The 11,100-nt window shown below is 65.9% G+C and overlaps 5 protein-coding genes across 5 annotated transcripts in view; 2 read left to right on the top strand and 3 right to left on the bottom strand.

Annotated features, from left to right (window-relative positions):
* Positions 1-416: 416 nt before the first annotated feature.
* On the bottom strand, positions 417-2,985 carry F751_3279 (Inosine-5'-monophosphate dehydrogenase; the record flags this gene model as incomplete). The annotated part of the gene is made up of 9 exons (XM_011403949.1): positions 417-614; positions 1,022-1,157; positions 1,284-1,374; positions 1,604-1,744; positions 1,905-2,016; positions 2,139-2,183; positions 2,312-2,404; positions 2,602-2,658; positions 2,779-2,985. Coding segments are annotated over 9 exons (1,080 nt in total), but the record flags the coding sequence as incomplete, so codon positions are not given.
* A 367-nt stretch (positions 2,986-3,352) lies between these two features.
* Positions 3,353-5,106, bottom strand: F751_3278 (hypothetical protein; the record flags this gene model as incomplete). Its single annotated transcript, XM_011403948.1, has 5 exons — positions 3,353-3,673; positions 3,815-3,981; positions 4,318-4,588; positions 4,766-4,864; positions 4,966-5,106. The coding sequence occupies 5 exons, from the start codon at positions 5,104-5,106 to the stop codon at positions 3,353-3,355; spliced, it is 999 nt and encodes a 332-aa protein (XP_011402250.1).
* Positions 5,107-5,619: 513 nt separating this feature from the next.
* Positions 5,620-6,754, top strand: F751_3277 (Uncharacterized protein ycf53; the record flags this gene model as incomplete). Its single annotated transcript, XM_011403947.1, has 3 exons — positions 5,620-5,706; positions 5,914-6,224; positions 6,544-6,754. The coding sequence occupies 3 exons, from the start codon at positions 5,620-5,622 to the stop codon at positions 6,752-6,754; spliced, it is 609 nt and encodes a 202-aa protein (XP_011402249.1).
* A 927-nt stretch (positions 6,755-7,681) lies between these two features.
* F751_3276 (hypothetical protein) lies at positions 7,682-9,194 on the top strand (the record flags this gene model as incomplete). The annotated part of the gene is made up of 4 exons (XM_011403946.1): positions 7,682-7,732; positions 7,893-8,084; positions 8,251-8,583; positions 8,997-9,194. 4 exons carry the CDS (start codon positions 7,682-7,684, stop codon positions 9,192-9,194), a joined length of 774 nt encoding a protein of 257 aa, XP_011402248.1.
* Positions 9,195-10,332: 1,138 nt separating this feature from the next.
* Positions 10,333-11,100, bottom strand: part of F751_3275 (Luminal-binding protein 5) — a gene marked incomplete at both ends in the record, with an annotated part of 3,815 nt that continues 3,047 nt past the window's right edge. Inside the window, one exon of the mRNA XM_011403945.1 lies at positions 10,333-11,085. Coding sequence (XP_011402247.1) covers positions 10,333-11,085 — 753 coding nt within the window. The remainder of the gene's footprint in view (positions 11,086-11,100) is intronic.

The raw sequence follows: 11,100 nt of genomic DNA, 5'->3' as shown, positions 1-11,100 counted from the left end.
TCCACGGTCTTCGCCTGCCCTCCTGCCCGGCTTCCTGCTCCGGAGCCACGCGGCGTCGGACCCTCCCCTCCCCGCCCCCCCCCCTCCTCCTTTCCCCCCCGCCCACCTGCGTGTCGGACAGGTAGCGCTGCTCGCTGCCTTGGGTCATGGCGTCCAGAGAGCCCATGCCGCGGTACCTTTTTACGCGCACACCGTCCACACTCACGTACTGGCCTGCGAGGGAGGGGCGGCGGGCGGGTGTGGGAGGCCAGGCCCGATCCTGCGCGTCGGGGTGATTGTTCACGGAGACGCGAGGAGCCTGCGATGCGACTCGGAGCGCACGCCCGACCCCAGCCGTGCCTGTGCTGGTCCTCCCCCCGCCCCACCTTCAACCCCCGTGCCCAGGTAACCCACCCACCCACCCTCGATTCCTCGGATCACACACCTGGCGCCTCCTCCGTGCCGGCAAAGAGGGAGCCGCACATGACGGTGGAGGCCCCCAGGGCGAGGGCCTTGGTGATGTGGCCCCCGTTCTGCACGCCGCCGTCGGCCAGGACGGGGACGCCAAACTTTGCGGCCACGCGTGCACACTCGAAGACGGCCTCCGCCTGTCCGCGGCCGACGGCGCACACCTCCTGCGTGGTGCAGATGGAGCCGGAACCCATGCCGACGCGGAGCGCGTCGGCGCCTGCCTCGATCAGCTCCACCACCTGGGAGTGTGATGTGGGTGCGGGGCGGGGAGGGGGTGGGTGACGGTGGGGAGGGGGCAGGTGCGGGGAGGGGGTGGGTGACGGGTGGGGAGGGGGCAGGTGCGGGGGAGGGGGTGGGTGACGGGTGGGGAGGGGCCAGGTGCGGTGGTGGTGGGGAGGGGCCCTGTCTTGTCGGATGCATGTACACATGGGGCTGGAGGTCGGGGTTGTCCGAGTCAGAGGCGGGGACTGGACCGCCACAACTCCCTGCTCCTCAAGCACACACACACCAGCTCCACATCCCCTCACTCATCCCAGAGCACACTCTTCCCCCCAGTGACAAGAGCCCGCACCTGGAAGGCGTTGATCACGTTGCCGGCGATGATCTGCAGGCCCGGGTGCTCGCGCTTGATGTGCCGCAGCATGTCCAGCTGGAAGAGGGACCAGCCCTGGGAGGAGTCGATGACCACCACGTCGATCCCGGCCTCCCTGCGGGAGGAAAATGGGAGGGGGGGGAGGGGAATGGGTGCACCTGCCTCAGCGCACAGAGACCATGGCATCACGCCAGGTTGCGTCAGCAAGTTTGCACATTTCCGCCTTCGGCGCCCAACTCACACAAGCTGGCGCAACCGCTCCTTGTCGGAGTCGCGGGTGCCCACGGAGGCGCCCACCAGGAGGCGGCCGTCGGAGGAGAGGGAGGGAGCCCCTGTGCATGGTTGCAGAAAGGGTGGTTGGGGAGGGGATGGAGAAGCATCCCAGGGGCCGGGGCTGTGCTCCGGGCCTAGTCACCCTTCAGTGATAGAACACCGGTGCCCCGATAAGCATTGGCATGGGGCAGACCAGGTGGGGACCTGACTACCCTGCCGCCCCACTCTTGCCATTACACCTCCATGCCCTGCACATCCCCAACCACACTGCTCCCTTCCCCCGCCCACCTCGAGGGGGGAGCTGTGCGGCGCGCATGAGGTCGGCCCGCGTGAACAGACCCGTGAGCTCCCCCGCCGCATTCACGATGGGCAGGTGCCCCTTGCGGGACGCTGCGAGTGCCTCTGCAGCCTTGGTGGCATCCAGCGTGCCTGGAAGGGAGATGGTACTGGGATCAAGACCACGACCTTGCCTTTCAAAGCACCAACGACACAGTAAGTGACTCAGTGTGCCGACTGCGCCGTGGCCAAGATCTGCGCATGAGCCACCGCACCTTGCGAGGCCTCTTCCCTCCCCCAGCCTCCGCCTCACCCTCAGCAGCGGTCTGCACATCCGTGGTCATGATGGCCGACAGGGGGGTGGACAGGTCCCTCACCAGACCGTAGTCGCCGACGCACACCAAGCCTAGCAGCCTGGCCCCGACCTGCATGGGGGTACATGGGGATTATGGAGATTTGTGGACCAGGGATTCTCCACGGTTCAAGGCATGCCACCCACATCAACGGTCCAAGTTGCAGGGAGTTTGGTGGTCTCAACCAATCCCACCTTGCCAGACTCGGTGATGCAGACAGAGCTGGTGCCAGTGGAGGCCTGCAGGAGGAAAGACGGTAGGTGGCAGTGGGCATGGATTGAGACCGGGCCAAAAATCTCAAGTCCTCAAATCACTGGCTGGCGCAACCCTGCACTTCGTCATGCAGCCACTGGTGCACCCATGTCACCTTGAGCGCCAGCAGGTCCTTCACGGTGGCTGTCGGCGGCAGGGTCGGGGGAATCAGCACCTGACCAGGCACGTGCCTCTTGGCGATGCAGACCTAGAATGTGGATTGGCAGGGCGCAGCATGGACCAGAATGGGGTCAACAGGTGCTGCTTGTTCGCTGCCAGGGACAATGATTAGTCAAAATCCCCTGAGCGCGACATTGTGCCCACAGCCCTTCACACCCACACAGATGCACTCCCTTCATGCCCAGCCGTTGCACCTATCTCACTATGCGTCCCAACGACTCTCACCTGCTCAACCTGGTGCTCCACCGAGCAGTTGTAGTGGATGATGCCGATGCCACCGACCTGAAGGTAGTGTGGGTATGGCGTGAACACAGCGGGGCAGTGCTGTCGACCAGATCACCACCGGCAGGGGCGCCAGCTGCCTCCAAGTTTGAGCAGCATGCCACCCTGGCAGGGGCCCACCTCAGCCATGGCCACCGCCATGCCGGCCTCCGTCACGGTGTCCATTGGAGAGGAGACCAGGGGGGTGCGCAGGCGGATGCCGCGGGTGAGCTGGGTGGAGAGGTCTACCTCGTGGGCCCCAAAGGTGATTTTCCGGGCGCCCAGAATCAGGTCGTCATAGGTGCGCGTCTGGGTTCCAGTGGAAAACAGCTGGAGAGCCGTGGAGCCTGCGGGAGCATCGAGGGTAGACTATTTGTATCTGGATTGTGCTCGGAGGGACACAAGGAGCACGGGGTCGCCCCGACGCACCTCCCATCCATGGCTCTATGGCGTCTGAGGCTGCCATTTGGGCCAGCTGCAAGTATACCACGTCGGGACTCGCTCTAGTATCTATGTTGAGCATACACTGCATTGGCGCACCGGCATGGAGGGTCTCAAGTATCGCAGTCGTTTACGAAGTGGATGTCGCGCGCTGGCACGCTCGGGCCAGCGCGCCAACCTGCTTGACGCTGGCGCTCAAATCGGGTGCGCAGATGCATCACAGCACCAGGAGGCACAACATGCTTCAATGGAAATCACGACCTCGTCGATTCATTCACAGCTGCAGCAGGATAGCACGCAGCTCCGCCTCCCCGACATGCCGCCTCCCCTGGACGTCGCGGGGCCACAGCGGCCCCTCCAGGAGCACACCCCGCCCGTCCACCGCCACGCTCCCCTCCAGCTCCCCGAGGCAGACGTGGAGGACGTGGGGGTCACCTCCCCACCCCCCCTCCTCGTGCACGACGCTCAGGTCCTGCCGCGCCGCCAGGCATGACCGCACTCCTTCACTCGCGACGGCCCCACGCAGGGCGGCCCCGAGCGAGCCCGCCAGCTGCGCTTTGGAGGCCACCGCCTGGAGGCTTCCCAGGACGCAGGACTTGAAGGCGGGGAGCGGGAGGGGCAAAGGGGCGTCGGACCCCGGCGCTGCCGCGCGCCCGGCGGCCTCCGCCTCGGCAGCTGCCGCCAGCGCGGCAAGGCCCCAGTCCTGGGCCCCACCGCCGGCCAGTGCGCTGTGCACGCTGCGCCACAGGGCCGCCGCCTGGCGGCGCTGCAGCTCGCGGCGCACCGCCTGCAGGCCCCGCGCCTCGCCGCAGCCGGCCTGGCCATCGGGCGAGGGGGTTATGGTTGCGGTGTGCTCGCCGAAGATGTGGAGGGGGAGCAGTTCCACTGTGTGGCCCAGCAGCCCTGTGTGGAGGCATGAGGTGCAGAGAGCACAGGATCAGGGATGGGAGGGGGAGAGTGGGCAGGGTTTGGGGCGCTTACGGTTGGAGTGCCAGGGTGGGCATGTGTGTGGGAGGCTACGACGGTTCAGGACAGCAGAACCGGAGTACAAGGGAGTGGAAGGGGCGTCCATGAGTAGGATCCTTAGAGTGCCCATGCCGTCGTACATGTGTGCCACGGGTGGCAGAACAAGTCCATACCTGCATCGAGCCTAGGAACTCCATGGAATCACCCAAGCCCGGGTGCGATGCGATTACCTGCATGCACCACAACCCCCCCTCTTGATCGGACTCGTCTCACCGTTGGCGGCGCGCCTGAGGTGCCAGCAGCCCATGAGCTGCCGCACCTGGTCCAGGTACTCCGCCTCCGCCGCGGCGGGGCCCCGCAGCGCGGCCGCCGCGGAGCGCAGCCTGGCGGCCGCCCCCCGCAGCGCGCCACGCTTTCCAGCCAGCGCCAGCGCCCGGTCCCGGGCCATGGCCTGTATGGCGGCGCGGCGCGGCACGTGTGCCACCGACAGGAATTGCGCCGCCTCCACCATGCCCACGACATCCACGATCACGTCCAGCTCAGCCTGTTTGACGGTGGGCATGCAGGGTCTGCGGGTGGGGGAGTGGGGCGCAGGGGCACGGGGCGAGCCGGGGGCGGCGTGCAGGCAGTGACCCACTTGATGAGGGGTCCAAACGAGGATTGTTGTGCCCCTCCCAATCCATTTCCCCCCGGAAAAGGAGGAAGATGATGTCACACGAACCTTGGCGTCCTGGAGCTTGTCCAGCACCCGTTGGGGCGTGATGGGCTTGGCCTGCTCCTGGTCCGGCTTCAGAAGAGGATCGTCCTCCACCTCGTCGTCCTGAGGTGCACGGGGTGCGGGTGGGTGGCTCCTCAGGTCCCGTCCTGCGCAGCCGGTGGCGGGCACCCACCCCTCGCCCAGCACCCTCCCATACAACCTACCTCGTCCCTGGGCCTGCCGATCCCAGGCTCCGCCGCTCTGTACAGATTCCACAGCTCCTGGTTCTCCGGTAGCACCTCAAGGCCATCCTGCAGGATGGCCTGGACGCGCTGGGTGTGTGGCAGGGCCATGTCAAAAGACATGTTCGGACACGACCACTGGGAAGGGAGGTGTCAGACACATGCAATCAAAAGCATGATGCCATCGCCAGCAATCGAATTGGTAGCTCGGTGATCCCTCGCTGCGCCTGCCATCGATCGCCAGCTTTTGCACTCCGAGTTCACATTCACGGGAAATCCCCGCTCCCCGCCTGGTACTGCGCAATCCACCCGATAAGGGGGAGGGGACGTCACCATTCCCTGTCATGCAGGACTCCAGGCATGGTGACAATACCAAGTCTGTGAAGAGTACAACATTCTGACATCGACCCCGGGCCAATAGTCCACTAGATCGCTCGTCATCCCGTCGCCATGAGGCTGCTCATGGCTGGCCCCCCCGGGGGACGGGATTTGCTCACGCTACGGGCACCGTCCCCCTTCCTGGCACACTGCCATCGACGCCCTTCGTCGAGGCCGCAAATGGTTCGTGCAGTATCCAGCGCCCGGCCCCGCACCTCGCTGGATGACTGGCAGAGCGATGGCCCCTCACTGGGTGGCATGCTGGGTGGATCGTCGAATGGTGCCCGTGGGTCGGGCTCCGCACCGCCCCCCATGGACGTCAACGATGTGCCCCTCAACTCCGAGGTAGGTGTATGGGACACCGCAGAGCATCCGGAAGCGCTGCGATGGGTATGCATGGTGCACCGCTGATGTAGTAGCCATGGCATGGGTGGTGGGAAAGAGCAGCTGTGCGCAGAGCTGCAGCCCTGACATCATTTCCTCTTCCACCGCAAATCTCGGCATCTGGACCCCCCCCTCACCCCCTCACCCTGGGCCCCTCCTTCGACGCAGGCCAAGCAGGACTACACCAAGCTGCAGTCCCTTCTGAAGGCTGGGGACTTCCAGGGCGCGGACGACGAGACGCGGGCGCTGCTCATCTCCCTGGCCGGGCCCGAGGCCAGGCACCGCAACTGGGTGTACTGGTCGGAGGTGGCGGCCATCCCTGAGGCCGACCTGAAGACGGTAGACGCGCTGTGGAGTGCGGCCTCCGGGGGTCGTTTTGGGTTCACCGCTCAGCGCCAGGTCTGGACGCAGCACCGGCGGCGCTGGGTGGAGTTCTTCAAGGCCATCAACTGGGTGGCGGGAGAGTACAACATGTACAGGTGGGTGTGCTGGTGGGACCATGGGGTGTGTTTGTGCGCTGTGCTGCCTGGCATGCTCACAGGGATAATTGGAGGGGGGGATCCCAGCTGGGTATACCACGCGCCTCATCCAGTTGCTGTTGCTCTTTGGAAGGGGACTGTTACCCTGGTATATGCATGAGCGTGGCATACTTTATCACACACTCCTTTTATTGCGATACTGTAGCTCCGTCGGAGATATTCCAGCCCGTTCATGCCGTGCACCAGGTCTGGTTTCAATGTGCCCAACTCGCATGATACAATCCCCCCCCCCCCCTTTACCCCCCAACTGCCTGCTCAGGAAATGGCCCCAGGAGTTCATTTACAGCACAGAGGCCTGCAAGGGACACCTCCCGCTGACCAATGCACTGCGTGGCACGCGGCTCATGGAGGCTCTGTTGGAGCACCCGGCCATTGCAGGGCTCACGAAGGAGCGGGCGGGCGAGGTGGTGGGAGGAAACGGCACCGAGGCGCGGACGCAGGGATCCAAGCTCCCAGATTGGCTTTCCTGAAGTCTTGTGTCCCCTCCATCTCATTTCATGAAGAACCAATCCCCTGCTGACTGTCTGTGCGTCAGTGTTGTATTTTATCTTCATACTCAGGGACCCCAAATCTTTGGGATTCGCTGACTGTTAACACAGGATCGACGGCGTGGACCCAGTTGCAAGCAGCCCCGGACCCTTACTCAGATCACTTCACCGCTCCGCATTAAGCGTCACAAGTTTAAAAAAAGGTGCACGCAGGTCCGCGGGGGGGCCGCGGAGCCGCATCGTCGGTGACATAGCCTGCATGGGGGCCCCCGGGGTCGAGAAACGGGGGCCGAAATCGAATCCGAGCGAGCTTCGCTCGCCCAACTTGCGGTCCTAATCCGTGGACACCACCACAAGATCACGGACTCTAGTCGTGTCCAGACTTGGCTAATAACTTTGAGATAAATAGAGTCTGCTCATGATGCATCGGAGCGCGGATCGGACCTGAGTAAGAAGTCGGCTGTCAGACAGCGGGTCGCTCCATTATCGGGAGTGGCTGTCTCCAATACGACATCTCCCCACGCGGCAGGGCCCACATTGCTCAATGGACACCTCACTTGGACCTAGAAGCCACGGATTCCCAAGGGTGGGTCGCCCATGGGGTCTGCGCGTACTGGATTCTTCCGAGGCGCCTGGCGGGTCGCGTGGCGCAACTGATCTGGCTTCTTCCCTCTCTTTGCAGGGCCTGCGAGTCCTCCTCGTCGAAACCGAGCCTGAGCTAGGAGCCATTGCATCGCAGCTCACGCAGCATGAGCTCGGTTACACGGGTAAGGGTCGGCTGGCGCGTAGGACATGGGCGCAATACGGGGCGGAGCCCGTGCCGTGTCATGCGACCGGGTCTGATTCTGTCCCATCGATCGCCGGATTTCCCCCCCCACAGTCACTTCATGCACTAACCTTAGCGACGCCATGGCCTATTCGACGAACGGGCCGCGTATATTTGACGTCATCCTCGCAAACGTGAGTCCCCGCTGTGGTCTGCTCCGCCCCGTGACGGAGCCTGAGGGATCGTAACATGGCGACCTTGCTCGACCCCGCCCCACACATTAAGGGTGTGCCTCGAGCCGCTCGCTGCTTCTATTCCACCCCCCCTCCCCTTCTCTCTGCTTTCCCACTCCAGGGGGGGCTGTTGAGCGCAGATGACACCACGGGTAGGTCCTTTGTGGACGCCTTCTTCGACGTCCCCATCGTGGCCATGTCGGACTCGGCTGAGGCCACCAAGGAGGCGATGCACGCAGTGGAGCTGGGGGCGGTGGACCTGCTGAGCAAGCCCCTGTCCATGCTGAAGCTGAAGAACATCTGGCAGCACTCCGTGCGCATGGTGAGGAGGTGGAGGGGTGGGTTGGGGTGGGGTGGCATGGGTGTGATACTGCATCCCATGCAGCGTGCTGCCTGGGCAAGGCCGCCCCCCCACCAGGAGCCCTTGGTGTTGCCAGCACCCCACCACCAACCCCTCCCCTTCACACCCGCCCCCACAGATGATGGCCACCCCCCACCTCCTGCCCGTTGACGCCATGTTTGACACGTCCATGCTCACGCTTTCCTCCTGCTCCAGCCTGGACCTGCCATGCACCCCCTCCGCGGAGGACACCCCCCTGGCCGACGTCTTCTCCTCCTCCTTCTCGGCGGTGGACTTCTCCGACCTGTCCATGGACCTGGACGTGGTGGAAAGCACGGCCAGCTTCGCCATGGACCAGGGCGTGGAGCGCACCGGCGGTGTCAGCTCCCAGGTCGGGAGCAAGCGCGCGGGCGCGGCCCAGCCCTACACCCGCCCGCCCCTGGCCTTCAAGCCCTCCTCCTTCGGTCCCCTGGTGCGCCGGGGTCTGTTTTCTTTGGGGTGGGGGGGCCCTGTCCCGGTGCAGAGGTCCTCTCACGGCCGGTGCCTGCTGAGCGGCTGCAGTCTCTGCAAACGCTCCCTCCAGGGATGCATGGCACAGCCCCACCTTTACATCCCCAGCCCCTCAGTAGGCCAGCCAGCCTCCCCCCCCCCCCCCCGCCCGGTGCTCAGACCCCTCCTCCCGACCCCTCCCTCCATCCCCAGGTGCCCATCCCCCCCGTCTCCCGCTGGCCCCAGCTGCCGCCGGGATGTGTGTGGGGCACGCCCGCCGACGGGCCGCTGCCACCCCCGCTGCCCAGCGACGCCCGCCGCGCGCCCCCCGCCACGACCCCGGTCGCCGCCCCCGCCCCCCTGGCGCACCGGGCCGCCCCCCTGCCCAGCATCAAGGTGCAGGTGGGGCCGGCGGTGGTGCCGGTGGCGGCGACCTCGGAGGCCGCGGTGCTGCCGCCCCCGGGCTTCCTCAAGGCCATCGCGGAGAGCGCGGCGGCGGAGGGCGGCCCCCTGGGCCTGACCCTGCGCAAGTCCTCCTCGCTGCTCAGCCTGTGCAACCAGGTGTCGCGCGGCAAGGCGCGCTTTGTGTGCTGACCCCCCGGGCGGCCACGCCCCCCCTTCGGCGCCTGCCCGCAATCCCCATCTCCATCACCGTAGCTGTTTTATTTCGTGCGAGGACGAGGCCGCCGCAGTTCTCTCCCTCTGGCGCCCGCCGTATTCCTGTCCCTCTCCCCCGCTCCAATGCTGCTCTCGCACGGCAGTACAGGCAGAAGAACATGCACCAGCCCCCCCCCCCCCCCCCTTTCCCGGGCCCCGTCGCGTACCCCACTGAACCAGTATTATGGCTATGCCACTCGTTGCACACCAAGAATCCTGTCCCAGTATGCCCTTTGCCCCTGGCTGTGCCGTGCGCACTCCCCCTGCTCGACGGACGCAGGACACCCCCGCCCCCACCCCCGGGCCCTCCCCAGGGGTGGGGTTGCACCGTAGCGCCTCCACCCCTCTCTTCCAAGACCACCAGGCGTCCACCTGTCTGACAGGCGCCGCGCCGCCGGGCCCGGGTGGCGAGGGTGCCAACCGTTTGCCGGCGCCCCCTCCGCCCCGCCCCGCCGCGCAGCCTCCCATTATTTTCCTTTCATTTCAGCGTTGCCAGTCCTGTTTTCAAACGAGGCAGGCCCTCCCCCAGGGGCCGAGAAGACTGCAGTCCTCCCCTGGGGCGCCTCCAACCAATTCTCTCCCTCCTGTTCCCCCGATGCACTTTTGCCCCAATCACATGCCGGGCCCGGCGTCCTGCCTGCGGCCTGCCTGCAGCCTGCCCGGCCCAGCTGGCCCCCCTATTGCCGTCGGCACCCTCCCCTTCTGGATGTGGTTCTCCCCCCTTGTTCACGTGGTGTGAATGCTTGAAGCACGCGGGTGGAAACAGGGGAATGGGGAGCGCGAAATGAGTACAGTGCGGTGCTGTGTGGGGTTTGGTCTTTGCCAGGAGAAGGGGTGCGGGGGAATGCATCGGATCGACAGCGGCGCCCAGGCAACGGGCATGGCCCCGCAGGGGGTGCGTCGATGGCCTTGGCACCGCAGCCCACGGGTGCCAGGCCAGGGCCCGGTGCTCGGCACCCCCTCAGCCGTCCGACAAGGGGGTGAGCAGGGCTCGCCAGTGCCCGAGGCTCGTCGGCCCAGTGCCGACCCATCCGATCACAGGCTCGCCCGGCCGTCCCCCTCCTCACGACGAAGCTCAGAGCTCGTCGTGGTCGCCCAGGTCGTCGTCGTCGTCCCCTGCCGCGGCCTTGGCCTTGGCCAGGACCGGCGCCACCGCGTCCTGCACCGACTTGAGCTTGTCCTCGTACTCCTCCGCCTCCGCCTCGCCATTGTCCTCCAGCCACTCCAGCGCGTCGCCCACCGCGGAGGCCACCGCGTCGGTGTCGGCCTTGTCCAGCTTGCCCTTCAGCTTGTCGTCCAGCGCCGCCTTGGTGGAGTACAGGTACGCCTCCAGCGAGTTGCGCGCGTCGATCCGGGCCTTGACCTTCTTGTCCGCCTCCGCAAACTCCTCCGCCTCCTCCACCATGCGGTCGATCTCCTCCTGGCTCAGCCGCCCCTTGTCGTTGGTGATGGTGATCTTCTCCGACTTGCCCGTCCCCTTCTCCACCGCGGCCACATTGAGGATGCCGTTGGCGTCGATCTCAAAGGACACCTCGATCTGGGGCTGGCCGCGCGGCGCGGGGGGGATGCCGTTCAGCTCGAACTTGCCCAGCTGGTGGTTGTCCTTGGTCATCGCGCGCTCACCCTCGTACACCTGTATGCCCACCGTCGTCTGCTGGTCCTGGTAGGTGGTGAAGGTCTGGCTCTTCTTGGTGGGGATCACCGTGTTGCGCGGGATGAGCTTGGTCATCACGCCGCCCACCGTCTCGATGCCCAGCGACAGCGGGCACACATCCAGCAGCAGGATGTCCTTGACCTCGTCGCCGCCGTCGCCAGACAGGATGCCCCCCTGCGCGTGTGCGGG

The sequence above is a fragment of the Auxenochlorella protothecoides genome (assembly GCF_000733215.1).
Source record: "Auxenochlorella protothecoides strain 0710 unplaced genomic scaffold scaffold34, whole genome shotgun sequence".
NCBI classification, from domain to species: domain Eukaryota; kingdom Viridiplantae; phylum Chlorophyta; class Trebouxiophyceae; order Chlorellales; family Chlorellaceae; genus Auxenochlorella; species Auxenochlorella protothecoides.
The sequence above is the reverse complement of the archived record's forward strand: the minus strand, read 5'-3'. Positions and strand labels throughout refer to the sequence as shown.